At 35.6% G+C, this 25,765-nt stretch overlaps 2 protein-coding genes across 2 annotated transcripts in view; both read left to right on the top strand.

The window, feature by feature from the left end:
• Positions 1-1,348: 1,348 nt before the first annotated feature.
• Positions 1,349-16,111, top strand: LOC122089473 (probable anion transporter 6). The gene is made up of 2 exons (XM_042659230.1): positions 1,349-1,966; positions 14,443-16,111. The coding sequence occupies exon 2, from the start codon at positions 14,591-14,593 to the stop codon at positions 15,914-15,916; it is 1,326 nt and encodes a 441-aa protein (XP_042515164.1). The 5' UTR covers positions 1,349-1,966; positions 14,443-14,590; the 3' UTR covers positions 15,917-16,111.
• A 7,216-nt stretch (positions 16,112-23,327) lies between these two features.
• LOC122089361 (leucine-rich repeat protein 1-like) overlaps positions 23,328-25,765 on the top strand; it is a 7,120-nt gene continuing 4,682 nt past the window's right edge. Inside the window, exons 1-3 of the mRNA XM_042659020.1 lie at positions 23,328-23,823; positions 24,660-24,731; positions 25,288-25,431. Coding sequence (XP_042514954.1) covers positions 23,618-23,823; positions 24,660-24,731; positions 25,288-25,431 — 422 coding nt within the window. The 5' untranslated portion in view covers positions 23,328-23,617. The remainder of the gene's footprint in view (positions 23,824-24,659; positions 24,732-25,287; positions 25,432-25,765) is intronic.

Below are 25,765 nucleotides of genomic sequence, written 5' to 3'. Positions count from 1 at the left end.
CAGTCAGTTTAGAAAATTTCTTTTCAATCTATTTTATTTTGATTTGAAATATAAGTTCATTGGAGTTTTCGCGGTTTGCTTTTGAGGATAAATTCTTAAACATTTTAATCCATCATTTTCAAAATGTCAAATTCTAGCACTATGGTTCCAACAAATATTAAGCCATCAAGCTGTTGGCAAGTCAAATTCATTTATATTCTAGGCAATCTCTTATATGGAATTTCTTCTATGGTTGATTCAAATCTTTTATGAATATGAGCCAATGGTTTCTTACATGACCTATTGGACAAGTTTTTCTACACCATCCACCATATTTAGGTCACATGGAGGCTTTTGATCATGAGATATCAGATTCCATTCTTGTGTAGATTAAACAATCCTTAATTTGTATCATTTATATACGTCGGATTTCTTCACCTAAGCATATTGCCCATCATTAGTGAATGTAATATGGAGCTTATATGTCCCCCCATAGGTGGTCCCTTACATGTAAAGTTTGAGACATGAGGAAAGTTAAGTTATGAAAAACAAGAACACTAACTGTGAAGTTCTTTCAACTAGATATAAGAACTCGAAATTATCCTCGGCCTTCTTATAAAATCAAGAATCTTATCCATATTAATGCTTCAACATATACTCTCTATCAGTGTGGGGTCATACAATCAGATAACGATTTCTTACGCATAATTCATAGCAAAGTATTCAATTTTGATTTAAATAAATGAGAAAGAATACAGTAGTAGTAGATGGGCCACATGACTTAACCATAGCTTCAGTTTTAATATTCGGAATTGACTATTGGTTGTATCAAACAATTTTGCCATAAAAAACACTGGTATCATATCAGTTTTACATTTTTTCCCTTATCAGTACCATGTTAGTGACCTTTGTTGGATTGGTATCGATATTGAGGACTTTCGATACTAATATGGATCACTTAAACCTGGGTTGATTCCAATCAGTAGGTTCAAAATTGGCCGGGGCCAATCTCGATTCTGGCAAGTCTGGCTTAGCCCATCCATTTCCAAAAATGATTATTATTTCTTACTTGAAGTGCTTGAGGCTTGGGGTTTTCAAATGTGGAATCGGTCACTATCGATTCAATCCAATCTAGATTAGAATTTTGAATCGGAAATCAATATGAAAAAAAATCTCAGAATCAATTAAAATAATATATAAAAATCCTTTAGATGAGGCAATGAACAATAGTGAGGATTCAACGACTAGGGTTCATATCGGGCCCTTCCAATCGTTGAATCTTCGCTCCCACTCATTGTCCCCACAGAGAATTTGAACCCCAATCACAACTGGCTGTGGAAATATTCAGCGAAGCACTTTTTCCTATGTCTGATCATAGGAAAATACTAGATGGATAGGGTTCTTTGCTCTTTTTCTTTTGTGTTTTATTGATTTTTTCTTTTTTTTTAAGAATCACCCGAATCGTTAGGAATTGAGACATTGCACCGATTCCGGATTCCCGATTCTTGAAACCCTGTTCAGGTCACTTCTGAGGGATGAGGAAGTCAATGGTGCACTGGCACATTTTCCTTATCGTTCCTGAATGGCTTTTATTTGGTTTTCATTGGAGGTTAAAAATGCTGAAAATTGATGGGTTTTCTTTGTAGAGGTTAAAAGTAACGCTTACTTGCGCAGATTTTGCAGCAAGAACTTATGAACCTCTCATAAGTTCTTGCTTCTAAAATTGATCGATTCTCTGTTTTTGACTTCTCAATTCTCATTCTTACAATTTTCCTTCTCACAGACATGAGATCTTGAAATAGAGTGGAGGTGATTTATTAATTACAGAAACCAAAGCCAATGCTGGCATCTTCAAGTTTGTCTTGTCCTTTGCAACGATATCTGCCCTCTTAATGTGTCCAGATTTCGGTGTGTGAGAAGGAACTGCACAGCAACTCAAGAACAGAGGAGGGTCATTTCTCTGTAAAATCAACGGTGAAGTTTGAAGGTCAGCTTCAAAAACCCTCTTTGCTTTGTGTTGTTCTCTTCTCCGATAACCCTGGTCAATCAATCAGTCATAAGTTTCTTGGGTTTTACCGATGTGGGTTGTGGTTCAAATAGAGCCTACCCTGGCCAAAGCTTCCTCAGCTGGGTTTGTTGAAATCTCTGCAACTACTCTCGCTATCACGAGTTTCTCTTTTGTTAACTACTGCTGATTTATATTTTATTTTCTTTAAATTTCTTATGTTGTGCTGTGAACACTGGAACAGTTGACGGAAGCTGAACTGGGTGTATAATAATATTTTCGCTTTATCTTTCTGTTATTTTCTTTTCTTTTCTTTTGTTCTTTCTTTCTTTTCTTTTTTATTAGAGGAGAAATTTTTTTTGCTTGCATAAGAAACCGCCCTCCCCCAATGGACGAGGTAACTGATGTGAGGTATTTATTCATTTTCAAACCTGGTTCATTTCCTCTCCTCTCTGGTCAGAAGCTGCTCTGTTATTTCAAGGGGGTTTTTATTTAGGGAAGAATGGATTTGGTTTCATGGCAGGCATTCATCTCTAGGCAGGTTGATTTCCTTTTTTATTTTTTATTTTTTTTTTCCTCCACTTTCTGTTCGATTTATTATATGGGTATTTGATAGGTTACGCATTCCAAGCGTTGCTTTTGTGGGTTCCTGTCTGCAGTGTGTTCGAGTGTGTGTTTGACTTTTTCTTCATAGTAATCTCCGAATGGGTTGGTTAGTTTTGGAGTGGTGAAGAAATTGGTTCTGGGTTTTGGTTAATTACCACTCTTCTTGTACTTTTTCCTTTTATTTCTTGAAGTTTGAATTGAATGCTGATGAAATTTAGTGTTAGTGTATTACTTCTAATCCTATTGTATTCATCTTTGGTATTCTCCAAAGATGTGATAGTTTGGACATGGAAAATGCTTAAGAAGTGGGATTGGCTATGATAGCATAGATGCTTAGGATTTGAGTTGGTCTTAAGTTTGTAGGCTTGTACATAGATACTATGATGACAGAAAGATTCAAGAGTTGAGGGGAACTTTGCAGTGGACTAAAATATAATAGGGCATAAACATTTGTTTAGTCAATTACTTATTCTGGTAGGGATGGGGCTTCAAAACTTAATTCTCATGAATTTCATATCAACTTAACCCAGCCTTATCCCAACTAAATGGGGTATATGGATCAATTTCTCCATTCAGCTCTATTCAAAGCCGTATTTGTTACTAGTCCTAAGTTATACATGTCTTTCCTCACCACTTCTCCTAAAGTCATTTTAGGCCTACTCTTGGCTCTTATAGCTCCTTCAATCTAAATCAAATCACCCTTTTCGTACTAGAGACTTCAAAGGCCTCCGTTGCATGTCCATGCCACTACTTAGTATTAGGGGTTTACCTTGCCAGTTGATAATGTTTTAGATGATGATAGTTTGTGTCTTAACATACATGAAATATAGAAGCATCTGGTTCAAACTTGATGTGCAAAAATTAGCGCCCCCCCCCTCCCCCCCCAAAAAAAAAAATAAAAAAACCAATTCTTCTTTTTTGCAGACACATTTAAAATAACTAGACATTATATATTTTTTACCTTTCCATCAATGTGGTAATTAACAGATTGCGAATCTTTTCAATCTTATAGTGATCAAGGAAACATATTGGGAAGACTAATCCACCCCGAGTTTAACATATTTTATGTCCTATATGGTTTCCATCTGGTCATTTGCTGCATCTCTCTCCAAGAAGTTACATTTTTCTATTATTATAATTTGTATTCAGGCATTTATATAGCTAAAACTAAAATTGAGGAGGTTAGCATTATCCTTTTCTTAACCAAAAAAATACCTTTGATGTCTTAGCCATTTTATGGACTGAGGTTGATTTGACGAATTGGTTTTCCTTCTTCCTGATTGTTATCTCCCTCTACGCATCTTAAAATTATGAAAATACGATTCCCAGGAACTCTGTAGCCAATGGCATCCTTCTCTTGGAACTCTTGAGATTTTTCTCTGGTTCAATGTTGACCCCAGTCCCCTCCCTCTCTCATTTTAGCTTCCATTTTTCTATCCTCTTTATACTTTCTCTGCAAGTTGAGAACCTGATTAATGGTTCTTCCACAGTTGGCTTTATGCTATATACACTTAGTGCTGTAAAATCCCATTTCTTATATACAAGGGAATCTTTGATTTGGGCAATAAAAATATGGTATTATTTATTCTAACCTAAGCTAAAACACAAAAAATAATGGTGTAGATTCAGTATGCAAAGGTGCCCAATTTTTTCTATAGATCACTTTTCTTGATCTTCACAATTGGTGGTACCTTAAGGGGGATTTCTCAATCGAACATGCTGGAGTGATATGGTTCAGCAGAGGATCATTGTTTCACTAGAGGTAGAGATTATTTGTTTGGGGGAAAGTATTTATGAGAAAATTTTGGCAGAACTTGGTTGGAATGAAGAAGATATCAATATTTAGGTATTCAGTGAATGGATTGGAACAATAGTGCTGTTATACTTAGTGTCGACTGTCTATGTGGCTTTGAAGTTGAAAACAAAAGCGTGGGCCTATATCCCCCTTATATGATTTAAGATAGGCTGATCCAATAACTTCTTAAAGTTATTTGACTATGCATGGTGTTTAGTTGTCCACAATTTCTAGGAATATGTGCTTCTAATACCTCTTCTCTTTCGTTTTCTTCTTCTTGATAAACAAAGTAAGGATATTACATTTCTTGCAAGTGCTGAACATGCTAATTACACGGTTTAATAGTTGTGAACTGTTAAGTAGTACCGTGAGGGGGAGTCTCATAGCCATTGTTAGTGTCTTGCTTTAAGTTGTTAAGTTATTGTTAGTCACTTTAATATCATTGTTCTTTTCTTTGACTTAGGTTATAATTACTCTTAGTAGGTTTCCTATTCTTGGTAGGTTTTCTGTTTTAGTATAAGTTGAAGGACTAGGCACGATAGGGGATGTAGAGAATTCCATCGTGGCTCTTGGGGTTCCTTCTTTTCCTTCACCGTTTCTCTCCTTTCTCCTCTTTCTTCTTCTTCTTCTTCTCCCTTCTGTTACTGGTACTGGTACTGGTTTTCAGGTTCCTATACTATAACATGATCCATGTAAAGACGAATATTAAAATATATACAGCATATGAGTTATCAAAAATGGGAGTACTGTAATTTCTTTCGAAACTTCATTGGCTTTTCTTCATTATCTTCTATCAATAAATTTTAGGGTCCAGCCAAGGACTTCTAAATTTGTCGTTATATCAACGATTAATAATCCAACAGTCCAACCAAACAATCAAGACTATGATTATCCTTACTATAAGGAAGTCTTAGATCATTGAAAATATAGCTATAAAGAGTCTTCAGACCAAACTGAATAGAAGAAACTTTTAAATATGATGCAAGTTTTCTATACTGAACACGAATCAGTTTTTAGAGAACATGCATATATGTTGTTTAGTGATGATGAATCTGAGACTGACATCCAAGCCATCACAGATCATCAATCAGACAAGTCCGAAACAACGGATGAGTCTTCAAGTGACAATGAAGAGCTAGTTGCAGACCAACCTGAGTCTAGCTTTAAATCGAAACGGAAAATTTCTTCCAATGATCATCTTGAAAATGATTATCTAGTAACTTTAGTGACAATCCATTAAAGTTATGAGATAAAAGCCCAAGATTTTGCCATATTCAACTCGATGATCCACTAAAGATCATTAAAGTAAAACTAATTTTATATTTTGAAGATGATATTAAGGAATTTGATATTCAATTAAAAGAATTACAAGAACTCAAATTAATCGAACCAATTCTAGCCGGAGACTGCAAGGGTAGAATACAAGAGAGCTTACATAGAAATTTCTTACAAAAGGAAAACCTTACAACAAGAGAGCTTTACAAAAGAACTTTTGAGTAATACTAAACTGATGACCACAACTGAGGAGGGGGTCTCCTTTTATAGACTCCGGATTTAAAGACCTCTGAAGTCCGTGAATTTCAGTGTAACTTAAATCTGTAAATAGTAACTTGCTACAGTACCAGTAATAAGTGCATAGTTTCGGTAAAATATGATGACATCATCATGAGAGTCATGTGAGATGTCATGATGGTTCTATATGATTGGTCTAGTTTATGCTTCCATCATATTATCAATATTGTGCTCAGTTATAGAATCAAAACTTTCTGCCGAAGAGTGTTCTCCATAATTGAGTAAGTCTTCATCCATTGCTTCTTGTAAGGCAATGGTAGATTGGACATCCAAGAGTAAATCTAATGGTGCGTCCAATGGTACCAAGTCCATAATATTGTCAAGAAATTGATTTGCATCAGTTTCTTGCTGAGGATTGACCATGTAGTCAATATGAATGTCTATGCAGAATAATCTTCAACCGTCGGTTACTTTGGTAGTAAACCGGTCTCCCTGCTACTTTAAAAGCTTTTCTCCTTAATGTTATTAAGGCACCCTTCCAGACTTGTCGTTGATCACCGTTTTGGACTATTTCAAGACTTATATCTTCTTCAATCTTGGGAGATCCAATATATGAATATTGGTTAGTAGTAGTAAGAATCCAGATTTGGTAGGGTTAATAAAAATGTTCTCTTTCCCGCCAGCCCAAAGAGGAGTAAATATTAAAAACCAAACTGGGACACAACTTCCAATTTTTGAAAATATGATAAATCATGGTGCGCATCATCATAGGTAGATGACGGGTAAATTCCTTGTTGTCGAGTTGAAAAACAATTCGTCCACAGAGTCTCCATTCGATAGTGTGCATATCCCATGAGTCAGTGGAAGGATAAAAAAGAACTTTAAGATAATTTTCATGAAAAAACAAGTCTTTTAGATATTTTTGTAATGTCTGGTTAAAATGAAAAATATTATCTTCGACAATTTTTCTTTTGATAAATTTGAAGCATTCATTGGGTAGTACATGCCTCGCTTTTTCATAAAGACAAATTTATTTGATTTTATGAAAAATGGGTTTTTCATAAAAATCAGTAAGAAATTCGAAGAGCTTGAGAAAATTGTTTATTCTCTCATATTCAATATCATCGTCAAAATTCGTTTAGGTAATGATTTTGAAGATCAATTCTTGAAAACGTTTTTGGTTTGCAAAATGTTGAGCAAGAGTTGTGGAAAGAGTATGTAAATCTTGTCTAGAAGTTTTTTTCTTATTGCCACAGTGTGATTTTCATACTTGATTAATCATGTAATAGACATCGTTGGGGAGTCCTTGATGTCTATGAAATTCAGTGATTTTGAATTCAGAGACTTCTGTAGGCTCTTTCTGTAAGAGATTTTGAAGTCGGATATCATTTTGCATCTCAGTCACTTGTAGGTAAGTGAGAGGGGTCTCATATGGGTTTTGTGCCCACTGAATTTGAGAATAAAGGGTTTATAGATAATGGAGTTTGTGTCCATTGAATCTGAGATAGTGGAGTCCATTGAGATATTCCTGGTGTAGGAGAATATTGAAATGGTTCGCTTGGGGTAAGTGAAGCTTGTGATAAATCAATCTTATTAGCAGGTCGTGTTTATGACGCTGAAGATTTTTCCCAAAAGGCTTTTGTGCTGTTGGATTGCTAGAAAATTCCTTTGCAGTAGGTATGCTTGAGGACTCTTTTGCCTTGCCTTTTCCTTTGATGGTTATCCATCCATCATTGCTTTGTTGTTTATCCATTGTCTACTGAAGTAATCTGCAAGAAAATTTCTTGAACTGTTAATATATTCTACTTCAAATTTATATTGACTAATTTCATTATACCAATTAATTCTACTGCCATTTTCTTCGCTTTTTTGGATTTCAAAAAATCGCGAACTGCCTGATTATCGGTCTGTATTAAAAGCCGTTTTTCTAGTATAAGAAAAATTTTGAATTTTTGTAATCCAAAAAGAAGAGCGAAAAGTTTTTTTTGAAATATAATATAACGTATTTGTGTATACATGAATTTTTCTGAATTGTATCCACAAACTTGTTCGTCTGTTGGATTTTTTTTTCAAGCGTCTGGCTTTTGATACTGCTCCCCAGTGTTCATTAGAAGCATCGGTTTCCAAGATGAGGAAATCACCTGGAGCAGGAAAATATATTGGAGGAAGATTTGTTAGTTCCCTCTTTATTTGTTGGACGACCTGTGTGTCAGAATCATTCCATGTCCATTCATTATCTTTGTATAATTTTTTCAGTAATGGTCCTTTTTTAGAGAGGTCCTTAATAAAATTTCGACCACAATTGAAAATTCCGAGAAACTGTTGTAAGTGTTTCTTATCGTACAGTTTATAAGAAAACTCATTTATTTTTCCTAAAATATGATCTTGTAATTGTAACCCATTCTATGTTAGAATGAGTCAAAGAAAATTGATAGAGGTTTTCTCTAATTCGATCTTTTTTGGATTTAAAATTATTCAATGTTATTGGAATAATTGAGAGGTTTGCTTGAGATGTTCTTGATGTTCTTCCTTAGTAGGAGAGAAAACAAGAATATCATCAATATATACAGCCACAAAAGGTAGACCTCCAAATATAAAGTCTATCCATCTTTGAAAAATTTGAGGGGGCTGTATTAAGACCAAAAGGCATAACTGTCCATTGATAATGTTTATTAAATGGGACACTAAAAGCTGTGAGTGATTTACTCTCGTTAGTCAATTTAATTTGCCAAAACCCTGATTTGCAATCAAATTTGCTAAAATATTTAGCGGTTTTGGTCTTATGAATAAGAACATATTTTCTTGGGATGAAGTATCCATCGAAAATAATGTTTTGATTAAGCCTCTTATAGTTGATTACCATATGGGCTTTTCCCCTGACTTGTTCAGCATAGTTGCGTACCATAAATGCTGGACTAGTGTGAGGACTTGTTGGTGGTTCAATTAATTTGAGTTATTGTGACTCTTTTAATTGAATATCAAATTCCTTAATATCATCTTCAAAATATAAAATTGGTTTTACTCTAATGATCTTTAATGGATCATCGAGTTGAATATGGCAAAATCTTGGGCTTTTATCTAATAACTTTAAAGTTATGAGATAATTCCTGGTAGAGCCAATGAGTGGGTTCTAGAATTCAAATAGTTGGTTTTGGTTTAAAACCTTTCTTAATGAAAAAACTGTGTTGAGGGAGAATTGGTATCGTAACCTCAATAGAGTTTAAAGGTATTTTTACAGAATTATGTAAAATTATTAAAGGAAGATGATTTTGTAAAAAGGTATTTTCAAGAATAAAATCACCATGCATGAAGGGAAAACAAAGAATTTTGGGAATAATAAATTGTATATTATTCAAATAAATTGGAACTTTATGAGCTTTGTACTCATAAAGTAACCAAAGGTCCTGTGACACCATGGACATAGATTGGTTTTTCTATCTTTTCCCAATAGTGTTCGGGGATTGCATTCCATTGACAAACAACATGTGTTGCTCCTGTGTCAATGAGGATATCAAGGCTATATTCTTCAAATTGTGGGAATTTAAAGATATATTTTACATAAATATGTTTATTTCCTTGATTTAATGACAATATGAGTTCTTCTTTTTCTGCTTTGTTATCTTCCAACTCATATTTATGATAAGAAAGCATATTTGATTCGGCTTCAGATTGGGTATCTGATTTTTTAGAAGACTGCGTGGGATTATAGCTTCTAAAATGTTAAGGATTATAAGGAGGATATTCAGAAATTGAATTCCTTCCTTGGACAGGAGATGATGAAGAAGATCCTTCACCGGGGGAAGAAAAGGAAAATCTTCTTTTGAGATATAGAGTATCTCCAGAAGCCAAGATATCAAAGGTTTGGGGAATTCTTGGCGGTGCTTGAGGTTTTGGCAGAATGTCTGTCAAAAGCCAATTTTATGGGTTCTTTAAGTCATGCCAATTTAAGAGCCTAGGTTCTAATTCTGTTTCATAAGCACGAGGTTCAAAGATCTCAACTATTCTTTTATCAGTTGGTTTTAGCTTTGTATAAGTCATGTTAGTAAATTCATGAAGACATTTCCATGAGACCGTAAGATTATGACTGTCGGATCTCATTTCTAAATTTTGGGTTTTGATCTTCAGAGCTACTGAATCACAAACTGCAGGGTCTGTGATAGAGACAAAATAGTTTGGTTTAATTTTGAACCAAATATGGCCATGTACCATATTAGATTCCATTCCTCCTATAAGGGCTTTTACAGGATTTTTTTATAAATCTTTTATCAAAAAGGGCAGCAATAATTGGTACGTCCATTTCCTGCCTAAATAAAGATGTAATTTCAATTTGTATTAAACCTATATGAATATATCGCAGTTGAGGGTGTTTCTTCTGCAATCTTTTAATTTGATTAATGTTAAAAATAAAAAATTCTAATGTATTTTCATCAGTTCCCCAAGTAGTGTTTCCACTGGCTTGATTAAAAAATCTGGTGGTCCAGAGATTTAATTTTGAGGATTTGTAAACCTCAGAATGAGAAAGTTTTTTATGTTTGTTAAAACAAGATAGTAAACAAGAATCATTGAGGGTAACATCTTCTCTAACAAGGTCTGAGAAAGCAACAGAGTTTTGTTCCTGTTGTGGAACTTGTTGCAATTCTGCTTCTTCAGAGGATTGAGAAGTAGTGGTAGAGTGCATCATAAAAACAAATTCGACATCTGAGTCGGAACAAGCAGAAGTCGAAGCAGTTTCTAATTCATAAAGGACGTCTTCAGAATAAGAAATCTCTGTTTCAAAATTGATATCAAATTTATTTTGTTCCAGAAATTTTATCATTTTTTTATGATTATTTTTCTGGTTGGGACATTCATTTGCATAATGTCCCAATTCATTGCAAAGGAAGCAACGACAATCTTTTTTAGATTTACGTTGTCCCGTGAATTTGGGTTTTGTATGTTTACGTAAAAAATTCCTTTTTGAAAATTTATTTTTTGGTTGAAACCTATTTTTCCAAGGCTTTCATTTTCGCCATTTAAATTTTTTAATTATCTTGTACCTTCTTGAAGGTTTATAATGAGAAGGTGGTTTACCAAATTCATAATTAGCTAAATAATATCTTCGACATAAAGCTGGGTTAACTTTATGTTTAATTGCCTTAGCTACTTTAGCTTTTAGGCAGTTGTCAATAATAATGCGGAAAACGAAATTTATTCGGTTTCCTATGGTATCTGAACTCCTTGAACTGGTAAGATATTCAGAATAATTTTTTACGCATAATTCATCCCAAGGTGGTGGTAACCAATGGTTAGAATGTGTGCCGTCTAACAGATGATAATAATGTATGTATGTTTTTGCAAAGTTTTCAAAAGCATTCATGTCATGAAGTTTTAATTTTGTTAAATTAAAACTTATATCATCCAAGTAGGTATCAGTGGGTCTGGTACCACAAAATTCTGTTTTTGTAATTTTAATAAATTCTTGAAGGATGTCTTCCCAGTTAGCAAAGTTAGCTAGAAGATCAGCCTTCTTAGCTTTGCCTACGTCTGTGTTTTGGTATTTTTGAATAAATTGCAGAACATCTCCTTGTAAGCTTCCTGCAATGTATTCAATGAATTTTTCTTTAGACTATAAATTCTTATGATTGATGATCATTATACCAAAAGTTTGTGCCCAATCATAAATTGTTGATTCATAGTCTTTAAAGGGTATATGGGTAAGGTCAAGATAGGTTCCTCCTGACGCAATATTGGTCTTGTTTAAGTCATCTTTTCTTTGGTAAAAAGATGTGGGAGTTAGATCATCTTCTTCTTTGGTAGTGAAGATGTTGTTTCCAAAATGAGTTCGGGCTCCATATTGAGGGGCGAACTCAGGATCTTTTTCAAGATGATCATCAGAGGAAATTTTCCGTTTCGATTTAGAGCTAGACTCAGGTTGGTCTGCAACTAGCTCTTCATTGTCATCTGAAAACTCATTTATTGTTTTGGACTAGTCTGATTGATGATCTGTGATGGCTTGGATGTCAGTCTTAGATTCATCATCACTAAACAACATATATGCATGTTTTCGAAAAACTTATTCGTGTTCAGTATAGAAAACTTGCATCATATTTAAAAAAATTTTCTGTTCAGTTTGGTCTAAAGACTCTTTATATCTATATTTCCAATGATCTAAGACTTCCTTATAGTAAGGATAATCATAGTCTTGATTGTTTGGTTGGACTGTTGGATTGTTAATCGTTGATATAACGAAAAATTTAGAACGAACAATAAAATGGTGGATCCGTTTTTGCTTTAGATCCGAACCTGTCTATTTTTTCATATATTTTATTAAAAGAAAAATAAGAAAAGCCCATTAAACTATTTAAAGTACTACTAATAGATACTAAAGTAGGGTTAGAATGAAAACTACGATTATATTTTTCTTGTATGCTTAAAGCACAAGGGAAAGCAGAAGGATTCCTAACTTCTGATTAAATCTGTAATTCTGGTACCTAAGACCTTCTCTTTCTTACTGATTTGCCAACAACCAAGCTCTTTTTCAAACGGCAACTGGCCAAAATTAAAGCCAAAAGGCAGATACGAAAGAGATGTATGGGTTTTGAATTAGTAGATGTAACGAGAAAAGTGATCCCTTCTATACTCTTTTTTTTTTTTTTCTATGAGAGTAAGGAAAAATATCAAAACAAAATTAACAGAAAGTTTTAAAGAGACTTACACAGAGAACTACTAAATAAACACACTTTGGTATTAGAATAACAGAAAGTACAGTAGAAAAAATATATACTTACTTTGTTGCCGTCCACAGATCGAAGGCTAACAGAAGCTATCCCCGCAGGAGATAGATTAGACGATCTGCTAAAGATCGGCGGTAATCCACTCTGATCAATAGCCCTAATATGAGAATCAGGTGATCCTCTTAGCTATCTAACCAAGGGTGAAGCTGAAGAGCCACAGTGATTGTCGCTGTCGCTCTGATACGAATTCTGGCCGGAGATTATTTTTCTGGGTTTCGTATGTTGTTTACGTACAAAACGCCTTTTTGAAAATTTATTTTTTGGTTGAAACCTATTTTTCCAAGGCTTCCATTTTCGCCATTTAAATTTTTTAATTATTTTATACCTTCTTGAAGGTTTATAATGAGAAGGTGGTTTACCAAACTCATAATTGGCTGAATAATATCTTCGACATAAAGCTGGGTTAACTTTGTTTAATTGCCTTAGCTGCTTTAGCTTTGAGGCAGTTGTCAATAATAATGCGGAAAACGAAATTGATTCAGTTTCCTAAGGTATTTGAACTCCCGGAACTGGTAAGATATTCAGAATAATTTTTTACGCATAATTCATCCCAAGGTGGTGGTAGTTTTGGGAAAAACAAAAATCTTATGAAACCTCTAAAGTTGAATCCTTTGAATACTTTTGAGCATGGGAAGCATAAAAAAAAAAAGAAAAATTGGCAGCATGGAAGTCTTTATGAAAGTTACATACCTTTTCTTTGTAGGGAACCTCAATATGCATATTGATAAGGTGTAAAGATTACCTTCCAACTATTAACTGGTAGACGGGTACCAACCATTCGATGGGTTTCCATCAAGGGGATCTATTTTGTTTAGTTTTTATTTTTTGGGCCGGGGAGGTGGGGAGGAGAGCTGACTGTAACTGTTTTCGTTTGGGACCCTGCCTTAGATTTAGCTACAGATCCAAAAGAATGATGTTTGGTTCAAGTTCTAAATTCATTTTGATTTGTACTAATTCCTGTTGTAGTTAATACTTAGGTGGACCCGTTGGTGGCTTCTTTGAAGTCCTGTGTTTGTATGCTGCATAAGATTACCTGAATCTGCTGGCGAATCAATTTGCCAAGCAGTTTTTATTATTATTATTATTATTTTTTTTTTTGAATAAAAAAGTCACTATCAAGAAGAAAAGAGAGAGAATATACAAGGCCCTGAGGGGAAAAAAAATCTACAAAGAGCTAGGCACAAGGCAAAAAGACCTTTTAGTGCTTTGGGGTGGGGGGGGACAGAAGGCTGCAAAATAGACAAGGGCAGATCACAAGACACAACAGTAAACCTATTCCTTGGGGAATTCCTTACATGATGATGGGAGATCAAGGAAAGCTTCGAATTGACATCAAAGTAAATGGCATTCCAAATTTTTTCATAGAATCCGGAGTTGGAAGTCCATCTTCGAAGATTTCGTTCCATCAATATGTGCTTGATGGCATCACAAAAGGCGAGCTTTCTAGCAGTGTCATAGATGGAGTTCCCTGCAAATGTTGTCTACCCATAACTACTCTCTTGGGACTCTCTTCCAAATGGTAGTAGAGAAAGGGCAGCTGAAGAAGAGATGATAGGAGTCTTCTATCCCATTCCAACAAAGGCAGCAGGCTGGAGGAGATCCAAGCAATTACTCTCTTGTCGTTTGCTTTTTGCTACTTACCTTTTTGTCTCAAGTGCTGTCTATGATGCTTGATAAACTTATTATTATTGTTAGCTTGTTGCACAAAAACAAATTTGAACTTGATAGCAATTGTAGATTTGTTCCCTGATGATTGTTCCCCTCCTTTTCAGGTTTCAATAATTACCAAATGCATAAAGTTGCTAGTTTGGTCTTCAATTCCTTTGATGCCCTTGGAAGATAGGGTAAACGGACTGGAGAATGATAAATCAAGCAGATCTGATACCCATGATTTTTTTTGTGGGGAATTTTTAGTACATTATGAAGAAGATAAAATTTCCAAAACGGTATGTGATCGTCATTTTAACCTTCCTCAGTACACTTGTTTGCTATGTGGAACGTGTGGGCTTCTCAATTGCTTACACAGTTGCTGCTGATGCTGCTGGGGTGAACCAGTCTACCAAAGGCACTATACTTTCCACATTCTACTATGGGTATGCTTGTTCACAAGTGCCAGGAGGATGGGCAGCACAGAGGATGGGTGGAAGGCGTGTTCTCCTACTCTCATTTGTCTTATGGTCTCTGACTTGTGCTTTGGTCCCCCTAGATCCCAACCGAGTCTATATTATGGTAATGGCCCGCTTACTAGTTGGGGTTGCACAAGGTTTTATATTCCCTTCCATCCACACAGTCCTAGCACAGTGGGTACCAGCAAATGAACGATCACGCTCGGTGTCTGTCACAACTTCTGGCATGTACCTTGGTGCAGCAGCTGGCATGCTTGTGCTGCCAAGCTTCGTGAAATTTAATGGACCCCAGTCAGTATTTTTAGCCGAAGCTGCTCTAGGTACCTTCTGGTCTCTACTTTGGTTTAAATATGCTAGTGATCCACCTTACTCTGATCATCGTAAGACTACAACTGCTGGCTTTGGGGAGTCTCTGCTGCCAATCAAAGGGGGGAAACTGAAGGCTGAAAATGGTGGAAATGTGGTCCATGCTGCCAAAATCCCATGGAAACGAATATTCTTTAGCTTGCCAGTTTGGGCAATTGTGGTGAATAACTTCACTTTTCATTATGCGTTATACGTGCTGATGAATTGGTTGCCCACATACTTTGAGCAAGGCCTTCAGCTTAGTCTTCAGGAGATGGGTTCTTCAAAAATGCTGCCTTACCTCAACATGTTCATATTCTCCAATATTGGTGGGGTGGTTGCAGACCACTTAATCACCACAAAGGCCTTGTCTGTGACCAGGACTCGCAAGGTTTTGAATACTATTGGGTTCGTGGTGGCTTCCTTTGCATTAATGGCACTTCCAACTTTCAGAACTTCTGGTGGAGCCGTCTTTTGTTCTTCGTTGGCTCTTGGTTTCCTCGCCCTGGGTAGGGCTGGGTTTGCAGTAAATCACATGGATATTGCTCCAAGGTACGCAGGAATTGTAATGGGAGTTTCTAATACCGCTGGGACATTGGCAGGCATTGTTGGAGTTGATCTAACAGGTCAGCTTCTTGAAGCTGCTAAAACTGCTAATATGGATCTTTCAAGTCCAGGAAGCTGGAGATCAGTGTTTTCAATCCCAGGATACCTCTGTATTTTCAGTTCACTTGTATTTCTACTGTTTGCAACTGGGGAGAAGATTTTTGACTGAGATGGTCAACCCAATAACTTTGAAATGCTTTTGGGAAATGTTAATGTATCATTGGCCCTCTAGCCTGGTAAAAACTTCAATAGATTTTTTTGTTTCTGGGAATTCCCTCAGATGTACCTAAGCACATTGTTTGGCAACAAAGAGGTATACTTTTTAATGTTTACAGCCATAAAAGGGTTAAATCCCAATTTTGTAGATCACAGTTCAATTCTTTTTTACTGCTTTGTGAATTCTATAGTATTTTATTGATTGTTTAATTATGAGAGTTACATTCACTTACTATCTGGGATGTCTAATGTGTCTGCTGAGCCATCTGTATTGTTTCTAAATTAAAAATAAAACGAAAGGGAGATGGCGGAGGAGTGACTTAATTGATGAGAATGGATCAAACATACCCATTAGAACTGAGTTTTGCCACACCCACCGTCAAGGGATTCTCCCTTGACCAATGGGTTTGTATGGTATCCATAGGGTATAGGGGAAAGGGGGGTATTATCGACCATTCATAAATAGGGAGGCAGACATTTCAGATCCTTGATGGGTGTATGGTTCCTTCACCACACAGTGAAGGAAAACTTTTCCCTGCCCATTATGAAGAGGCCGATATAGCAACCGACTTAACACGTGGATGATCCCAAGATTTCAATGTTCCTGCAGAGATTTCCCAGACCAAGATTTGATCTGATTAGATGATCTTAGTTATGCAATCTATACTGTTTCTCATAATAATAATAATATTAAAAAAAATTAATAAAATCCCTAACTTTTATTTTGGATGGGTGGAAATAATGGAATTGGTCTAACAAAAGCACTTGTCACTACCACATGCTGGATTGCTTTGAAATGACTGCAACTATTGTTTGCATTATAGGTAATTTGATTGGTTATGAAAGAATTCTGAAAAGTTCTCTTTACTTGATAGTTCCAAAAAAAAGGTCTAAATTGTTAAATGCTCTTTGATCTGCTACAGTTTGATGATAGTTTTGTAAGATTAATTAAATAAGTTTGGGCATAGTCAGCAATTTGGCATCTGATGAAAGTTCCATATGGAAAATTTTTTGGATTGATTCATTAACAGGGGTGGGGGGATTGAGTGTTAAGAAATTATGTTTGTTGCTCATTGACACAGAGTTCTCCCTTTTCTGTCTTCTCTGACTCAATTGCACAATTATTCTCTTTCCTACTATGACTGATGAATATGCCATCTGGTGGAATTGTTCCCTTTTGGTTTGGTCCCTATCACAAGCAGCAAACAGTATGTGGCTGAAGATTTTTTAAAAACAATCTTTGTAACGTCATTTTTTCAAGAAATCAGGAAGAAATGATCAGAAAATCAGCACTTGATAACATGCTAGAGAGCTTTATATCCTAGCCATTAATTTCATCTTCATCATTTGTAACTCACATGAATCAATCTAAGATCAGAAGTTTGAAGGGTTATTCTGAGGCAAACTTTGTGGTTTGGATTGTCATCCCCTTTGAATTCGAAGAAATTTTGAAGTGTTCTCCTTGCGTTTGCTTTAAGATCCTCCTTGTTTTGGTTACCGCAGATTCTTCTGCTTCTTCTTCTTCACATACTAACCATGGCAGGCACAAGATCATGACTCTACAAAGTTCGAACTGGGAAATCGAGTAACTTGTTGGCAGTTCCATTACTGGTTCAGATCAACTTAATTATTGTTGAGGTGCACGAGAAAAACCGGCAAAGAAAGAACCGTAAGAAATTAAACTCTTTTAAAACCATGTTTAATAAATTAATGTATCGAAGCATGTAAAATTCATTTTCTTTTTACCCTTTGCTGAACTATTGAATCAGATGCAGCACAATACATTTGATGGTTAACAAACATAGTTTATGTATAATTCATGTATGATATGCAAATAACTAACTAGGTTCTGAACAGAAGTCTACTCAAAAAGTTTTTGTTGGATAGAGTCCCTAAAATGCCAACTTAATCTCTAGCAAATATGTGAGCATGATTGTTCCACATTGATGCTACCTATTCTTTCAGATATTAGATTTCTGACTGGATAAGCATTTACATTCTTTATGGTTTATCCACTCACATACTGGTAGAAACATTGGAGTTTTGATTCTTTTTTATCTTTGAAGAGAAGCTTTTCCATATTACCATCTGATACACAGCTTGAATACTCTGTCATGATTTATGCATCACTTCTAGTCAATTATAAACTCTCTCCGACTCTTTGGGCAAGGATAGTTAGTTGGCCATCCGGCCAAGCTATATCTGCCATGTGTAGCTTAAAACTCAAAAGGGCATCTGCAACTGCAAGTTGCCCAAACTGTTATTTTCTTTCTTTTGGCTATAGTTGAGAAGGAACTTTACCATTAGCCGATGAATTACTCATGAAAAAGTGAGTATACATGGTAAGCCAGACAGCTGAGGCAGACCTTGAGATTTGAACATGTGGACCATCCAGAGGATTCTTTATCTATTCAACTCTGCAAGTGGCCACATCATTCCTCCACATGGCTGAAATCACTAGACTGTCTACTGGACTGCTGACCTGAGGGCTGTTTGTGACAGTTTATAACTCAGAAAATCAACCCACTCAATGGTTAACCAATCCAAGAGGATAAATGATTCAACTGAATGATCGCTGGATGCAAGAGAAATTCATGAAAAATACAGAAATTTAGATTAATTAAATGATCAAGCTCAATTACATTCATAGTTTTAATGTCTTGTACAGTAGAAATAATCTCAGTCAAGTTATTCCATTCTCCTGCAACTCAAAATATGTGAAGACTCGTAGAAGGTTTGAGGCATGTTTCTCCGCTCGTGGATAGATCATGTTGCTTATTGTATCAAGGGGCTAAGTTGAAACCAGTAAGAGAAAGAGAGATCACACTTGCAGTGGAAGAGAAATCGATGCAATCAGCTCTTTAAACAAAGATGATGGAAAAGCCGAACTTGGAATTCTCAGAGTTGTGGGGGGGAGGGGTTAACATGGTTGGCTGCCAAAGTTGCAGATGTCACTGCTGCTGGTGTAGTCGACTGAGGAGTTGAGGTCCTTGGGTATATTGGCCGTCCACTTTATTTAAGTAACCACAAACATTGGCAGATTAACTGATTGAGAGGGAAGTGTAAATGACAATTTTAGCCCTTTATCAGAGTTGGCATGGCCAATTATCAGAGTGGATTGAATGATTTTTCCAACCCACTGAGTTTATTCACCAAGTCAGGAATCTGATCATTTAGAGCAAGTAAGAGGCAGCGACTTAAGCAATCAATTCCATGTAAATCAGTCGATTTCCTAGTCACCTCACCAAGTTTTTAAAATATGTTTTGCAAAGCCTTAATGTTTGCAAATTATAAATTTGTATGATTTAAATCGCTATGAATGGAGAAATGCTAATTCTCATGTTTTATTTGTCAGTCAGGTGAGAGACTAGGATTCTGAGACTGTAATCTGGTGGAGACAAAGGAAAACATCTCTGAAAGGACATGTCTACAGCTAACACGAAAAGTAATTTTATATGTGCATGCAATAAGTAATGGCTAGATAATATAGCTTATACTTTCAAAGAACTTAGTTCTTGATTCAGTTTCTTGTTTGCATCTGTTGTTTGAGTAGCTTAGTATTACAGAAACCTAATAACACTAAAGTACACTGAAAATCGAATTACTATCCTCAAGCTTGTATGACAACCATCCTACATATCATTTTCTTGCTTCCTTGTTTCTGAAGCATGATCATTAGACATTAGTCCACTCCAGCTGCATTAATCCTAGCTTTCTGCAGGTTGTATAGTGAATCAGAATAAGTTGACTGTGGACAAAGGAAAGGGTATCTGATGGCAGACCACAAATGTGAAATTTAAGAATTTTCCATAATTTGTGGAGGATTTGAGTGGATATTTGGTTTTGGAGTTGTGGTTCTTAGAAAGAGGAAACTAATTTTAGGTGCCAAAGGGATATGTGCCATGGAGGTTTTTTAAGTGTGAATTTAGGTCTCTAGGGATTGGATTTTGGAAATTTACTGTTGGAGTAGGAATTGCTATAAGCCCTGAAAAGAAATGGAAAAAAGAGCTGAAACATAAGTTGTGGCTTTAAGTTATCAATTGCCAGAGTGAAATACTAAAGCTTTTTCCTCTTTCCTGGCCATGGAACCAGTATTGGAGTCAGAAAAACCTTACTGTGGGGATAGTCAGGGAAGAATAGGATTGAAGATATAATACTTATTATAGATCTGCATGGTACTCTTCTATTTAGTTTTAAGCAGTTCACTGCTGCAGAAATATGATTGTTACCATTTCATATCCCAAGTTTGGTGGAGGGTCTTCAAAGAATCTTCTTTTAAAATTCTGATTAGTTTCAGGCTCTTTTTCTTCTTTGCAGTTTTTTGACACTTGAACACTATACTGTAGTTCTGGTATGAGTCGTATGACTGGTTTTCTTTATTCTTTGTCCTGGCCTTCCCTCACTATTAAAAATGGTGGAAAAGATGATGATACCAATTTGTTGAGCAACATAACATGCCAACTGGTTGGTATGATGGTCTTCTCCATCTCTTGTTTTTAAGCATTTAGAATATGAATAAAAGCATGGCAACTGGGTGGGGGTTGGTATCTAGACATTCAGGTCTTTCAATAATTGAGGTCAGTATAACATATCTGGAATAGAACTGAAGTAGTAATCCTTGTTTGGTTGGAGTCAAAATGGATAGGAATTTTTATTTTCCTCTCCCTTAAGGCCCTGTTCGTTCGATGACGAAAATGCGTAGAAAACTTGTGCTTTTTTCCCTCACAAACTACACAAATAAGAATATTTGATTGGGGAGGATAGGTAAGTTACCAAACAACGTCATTGTGTTTTTCTTGTCTGGTGATGTGACACTCAAAAACCTACAGAAAACTAAACTTTCCTCTTCCAGAAGTCTCCTCCTCCCATTTTCTTTTTCCCGCCAAATCTCAATCCACTAAACATTCCAAACCATTATTGCCAACCCAACCCCATAACATGTGGGATCCACCTCATGTTATGGGTTTGAATTCCATTAATAGATCGACACTTTTTTGAATTGGACCACTTCCAACTTTCTTAGTCAATTCTATTGAGTGGGCCCAAGACAATGGCATGCTTTTCCAATTGGTCCATTTTGAGTGGGAAAAATATAGTCAGACATTGCCACTAAGGATGGATCCACTAAAATCCTTTTCTTCTTTTGATTTGGCCTTATATGTAGCCTCCCTATGATACGTATACAAACATTCAACTTGCACAAATCTATATGAGAGAGAGAGAGAGAGAGAGAGAGAGAGAGAGAGAGATGAACCCTGAAATAGGAGTGGCCAAGGATGTTATTACTATTTTGAGCTCAATTTGAAAATTATAAGTTCCAAAACGGCAAAAAATGTAAAGAACAATGATTCTGGCTTAAGCCTAGAATTAATGTTAACCACGTTTACTATGTCAAACCAAATTAATTCACTTAAAATCTTTAAAAAAGCATAAAATCTAAAATTGAGTAGTTAAAACGCATTAGGTGTAAGAATAAGATACCACATTGACAACAATATTTTAAAAAATCCTTTTGAAAGTAGGTCCCATGTGGACTAAAAATATAATTCTTATAATAGTGGGCAAAAAACACTCATTTTTAACCACATAATATCTAAAGGTATCGATTCGTCATTGCGATGAACATATATAGGGTGACAAAGTGAGATGTCTACATAGGCATTAAAAGTAAATATTAAATAGATAGTATATCATTAACCGGTATGCAATATCTAGTTAGGTCATCTCAATACATACTTAGGCTATGTTTGGTTGTTAGGGGAATTAAAGGGTACGGAAGTGAAATTTTTATACTTAAAAAAAAAGTATATGTAATTATTACCCATGTGACTTTAACATTAACTTCAAATTGTTCCATATTTGGTCATAAAATTTTGTTTTACTTTGCATCCAAAGCCCTTTGCTATAATATGTAAAACAAAAATTACATGTAAAATATATCATTACTAAATATGGGTAAAAAAAATTAAGTAATTTATACAATCATATGGGATAATGATTATAAACATTTCTTTTTAAAGTATGAAAATTTCACTTCTCTTCCCTTTAAATTCTCATTTCACTTTTAAGAAATAGATTTGAAGCAAAATGAAAATAATGAAACGTGATATTAAGAGATGGTCTAAGCATTCTATAAAGTCATGGGAGGAGTAGTGAAAATTTGCTATATTGGGGGAGTCATAAGACAAATTATAAAGAACAACTAAGGATGTCTTATTAATGTAGACTTTGAACTAACCCACTAATTACATGACTTAATGGGCGCATGCCATTCCAACTAACCCAGTAAAAAAGAAAAGATGACTTAGAGTGGAGCATGCCAAACAATTGAAAATTATTCACTAACCCCATGTTTGGCAACACCTTTATTTCATAGTAGTGTTTGCATGTTAAGAGCACCATAATTATCAAAAATGTTTCTCAAACCTTTATGTTCTCATCAAAGTTAAAAAGCACGAAAAATATTCATATATATATATATATATATATATTTTGCTAACAATGGGTATTCAAATTAACCTGACTTAGAATGTTACCAAACGTGACCTAAATTCACTTTAAATGACAATGAATGCCTTTTTATTTTATTTTTTTATAACAATGTTCAAAGTGACCCACACCCAAGAAACTCCCAATGAGCCCCACACGGACACATTAAGGTGAGTAAATAAATAACAATAGACCTATGGATAAATGTTTTTATCATGGCCATTGGGATCAATTCTATATCCAGCAGTTGCGTACTTTGCCTAACATGAATGGTCAATCTAAGTAGAACAACCGTCGGATGATTGGAATATTTCATGGATTGGTTCCACATCAATTTTGGGGTTTAGATGCCAAAGTTGAAAAGTCAACTTTTTCTAAACTCTATATCTCTAAGGGGTGTGAACGGGTCGGTTCAGCCCAGTTTTGGTCTAGGTTGAATCAATTACGGTGTGAGAATGATGAAACTAAAACTGATATAATAAGGAAATTTCAATTTCGATTTTGGTGAGGATTGATTTCAATTTTGCTTTGGTTTTTTGTATCGATTTGTAATCAGGTTGATTTTGATTTTTTGACCAATTTGGGTTTCGATTCATTTTTGAATAGGTTTTGGTTTGATTTTAGGTCCTAATGCGGTTTGATTCAGTAAGAGGATTACATTATGCCAAACCAAAACCAACACAATAAGACTTTGATTGAGATTCAATATACTGACAACATGTCAACGAGATGGCAAATGCTAGTTGGACTGATCGAGTAGAGTCTGTGGACTATGGGACGAGCCCTCTTTACACAGATGATGTACAGAATAAGAGCCCTTAATTAATAATAAAATTAAAAGCAATAATTCTAGAGAAATTAAAGAATAAAATTCCCAAGCCTTCTGCCTTCCCCATCCCCGGGTTTTACTCTGTTATTCCCAAAACCGATCTTCCCCTCCTTCATCTCACACACCCACTTCCCAACCTTCAAATTAAAGCACTACCCACTTCATAGATTCTCTCTCTCTCGCTCTTATCATTTCTTCTGGGTTAGATTTTTGTGCCTTTTGTGGGTTCTAAAGAGGAAACCCTAAAAGCCATTAGAAGAGTGAAACCCTAGCTGAAGCTGAAACTGAAGTTTGGAAGGAGAGAGGGTAGTGTTTACATCAGTCTGGTTGGCTATCATGGATATCGCTTTTACCTTAACTTTAACGCTAGCCGTTTTAGTAATTCCTTCGGTTTCTTCGAATTCCGAAGGGGATGCTCTCTACACGCTACGGAGGAGTTTGTCTGATCCGGATAATGTTCTCCAGAGCTGGGATCCAACCCTTGTTAACCCTTGCACCTGGTTTCACATCACCTGCAATCAGGACAATCGGGTTACTAGAGTGTAATCTCTTTTATCATTCTCTTTTTATCTGTTCTTCAATCGATTTTGGCTTGGTTTTTGTTTGAGAAATCATAGCTTTTGCTTGAAGATTCGTCATGAAAGCTAAAACTCTTTGAAAGTGTAAGCTGGTTGGTTGGATTTTGGGTATGAAATTTGTTAATTATTTTAGTTTGGGATTAGTTTTCAGCATTAAAAGTCAATCATTTGGAGATGTTTTTGGGTGTTTTTTTTTAGTTTCTGCTCTCTAAGCGTCTAGTTTTCATCGATGTTGATTGTGGGTGTGTTTGCTGCCGAGTGTGTCAGATTGATACAACCCGTTAAGTACTTCGGCGACTTCATCAATAGCCAGATTTATCTTTTGGGTTACAGCTTTCCTGTTCTTTGTCTTTTTTTGAACTTTGACATGTCTTTTCATTTGGTTGTTGGGAGCATGGTTTATGGTCCTGGAAGTACCTGTGTTACAAAACAGGAATCTTGGTTTCTATTTATTCCACCACTCTTCTTGTTTCATATAGTCGTGGGTTCTCATACTTGTTTCGGAAAATGGATTGATGCGTTGATTGAAAGAAATTCGTGGTTGATATGATTTCATAAGATTTTTTGTTTTCTGCCTCTCTATTTGCAGCTGCAATCCTTGTGGGACCATTTGTGCCTTGTTTCTCTTACTGCTTTTTATAAAGAAGTTATTTGTTAGTTTCTCCGAGCACTTGCACAAAGTCATATGTTAGTTCTCTTTGAGCACTTGCACCTCTTGTTGTCTTCAATTACTATAGTTTGTGAGAGAGGTATTCTGTATGTTTTAATTTTGGTTAATGTTTTATGAAACATTGTTACAGGGACCTTGGCAATTCCAACTTATCTGGGCACCTGGTATCTGAACTTGGGAAGCTTGAACATCTGCAATATTTGTAAGTGTCTTCCCTTCCATCTTTCTTTTCTAAGCTGCCTAAAGATTTCTTTGTTATCAAGTGATAACCTTCTAGGGCACTGGTTTCCTGATTTGAGGGTCATCAGCAATAATACAAATGGTGCTTAGAAGTGGCAGTCAGAAAGATACTTGAATTTTGCAGAGATATTTACTTAGGATTGGAGCCAAAGTTTATTCTTTCATGTCAGACGACTCAGGCCATGGAGTTGCCTGTACAGCTAATGGGTTGATGAAATTTTGGGTTACTTCTCTTAAAAGAATATATATACAGCACATATACTTATGGTCATCCGAGGCAATTGGCAGTCCTTTGTTTCTTCTTTTTCCTTTAGTCAATGAGGATGCTTTCTTCTTTCTTATGTATGGCTACACTGTGGCTTTGTGTAGTACATCAAGGATTGCTTCTGGGAGCATCTTCCCTTCAAATAAATTATTATTATTATCATTTTTTTTTTTCAGTTATGATCCCCAATAAAAAGTGTATCTGTGTGCATGTTTTAACTTTTTAACTCTTTCTTTTCTTGTGTTCTCGGCAGAGAGCTCTACAAAAACAACATTCAAGGGACAATACCAGTTGAGCTCGGTAATCTGAAGAGCCTGATTAGTTTGGACTTGTATAACAACAATATTTCAGGAATTATTCCTCTGTCTTTGGGAAAGTTGAAGTCTTTAGTGTTCTTGTGAGTTTGATATAACTCTTCTCTCTCTCCCCCCCCCCCCAAAAAAGGCGATTTTAATTTACTCTTGTCATTTAATGTGTGACTAGGCTAGCTTAAGCTATGGTGTTCCCTGATTATCTCTCCTTGGGTTAAATTGGTTTTTTCATCTCCAACTTGCCCAAGCTAAGCTTTATTTGTTGCTTGGCTAGGTCGAGTTATTCAGGGCCTTAAAAGTTTGCAAATTGTGAATTATAGGAGTAAATTTATTTCTTGTTTCTGTGACCCTCCTGTCATGGCTCTTTTCTGGCCATTGAAAAATTGGTCCTCTTTTGTTGGTGGTTTTTTTTTTTTTTTT

Source organism: Macadamia integrifolia, chromosome 9 (genome assembly GCF_013358625.1).
Source record: "Macadamia integrifolia cultivar HAES 741 chromosome 9, SCU_Mint_v3, whole genome shotgun sequence".
In the NCBI taxonomy this organism is placed as follows: domain Eukaryota; kingdom Viridiplantae; phylum Streptophyta; class Magnoliopsida; order Proteales; family Proteaceae; genus Macadamia; species Macadamia integrifolia.
Note: the sequence above shows the minus strand (reverse complement) of the source record. Positions and strands in the feature narration are given on the sequence as shown.

Bases quoted from the DNA above. Each gene is read 5' to 3' on its own strand.
- LOC122089473 (XM_042659230.1), top strand. From the start codon at position 14,591: ATGAAGAAGATAAAATTTCCAAAACGGTATGTGATCGTCATTTTAACC.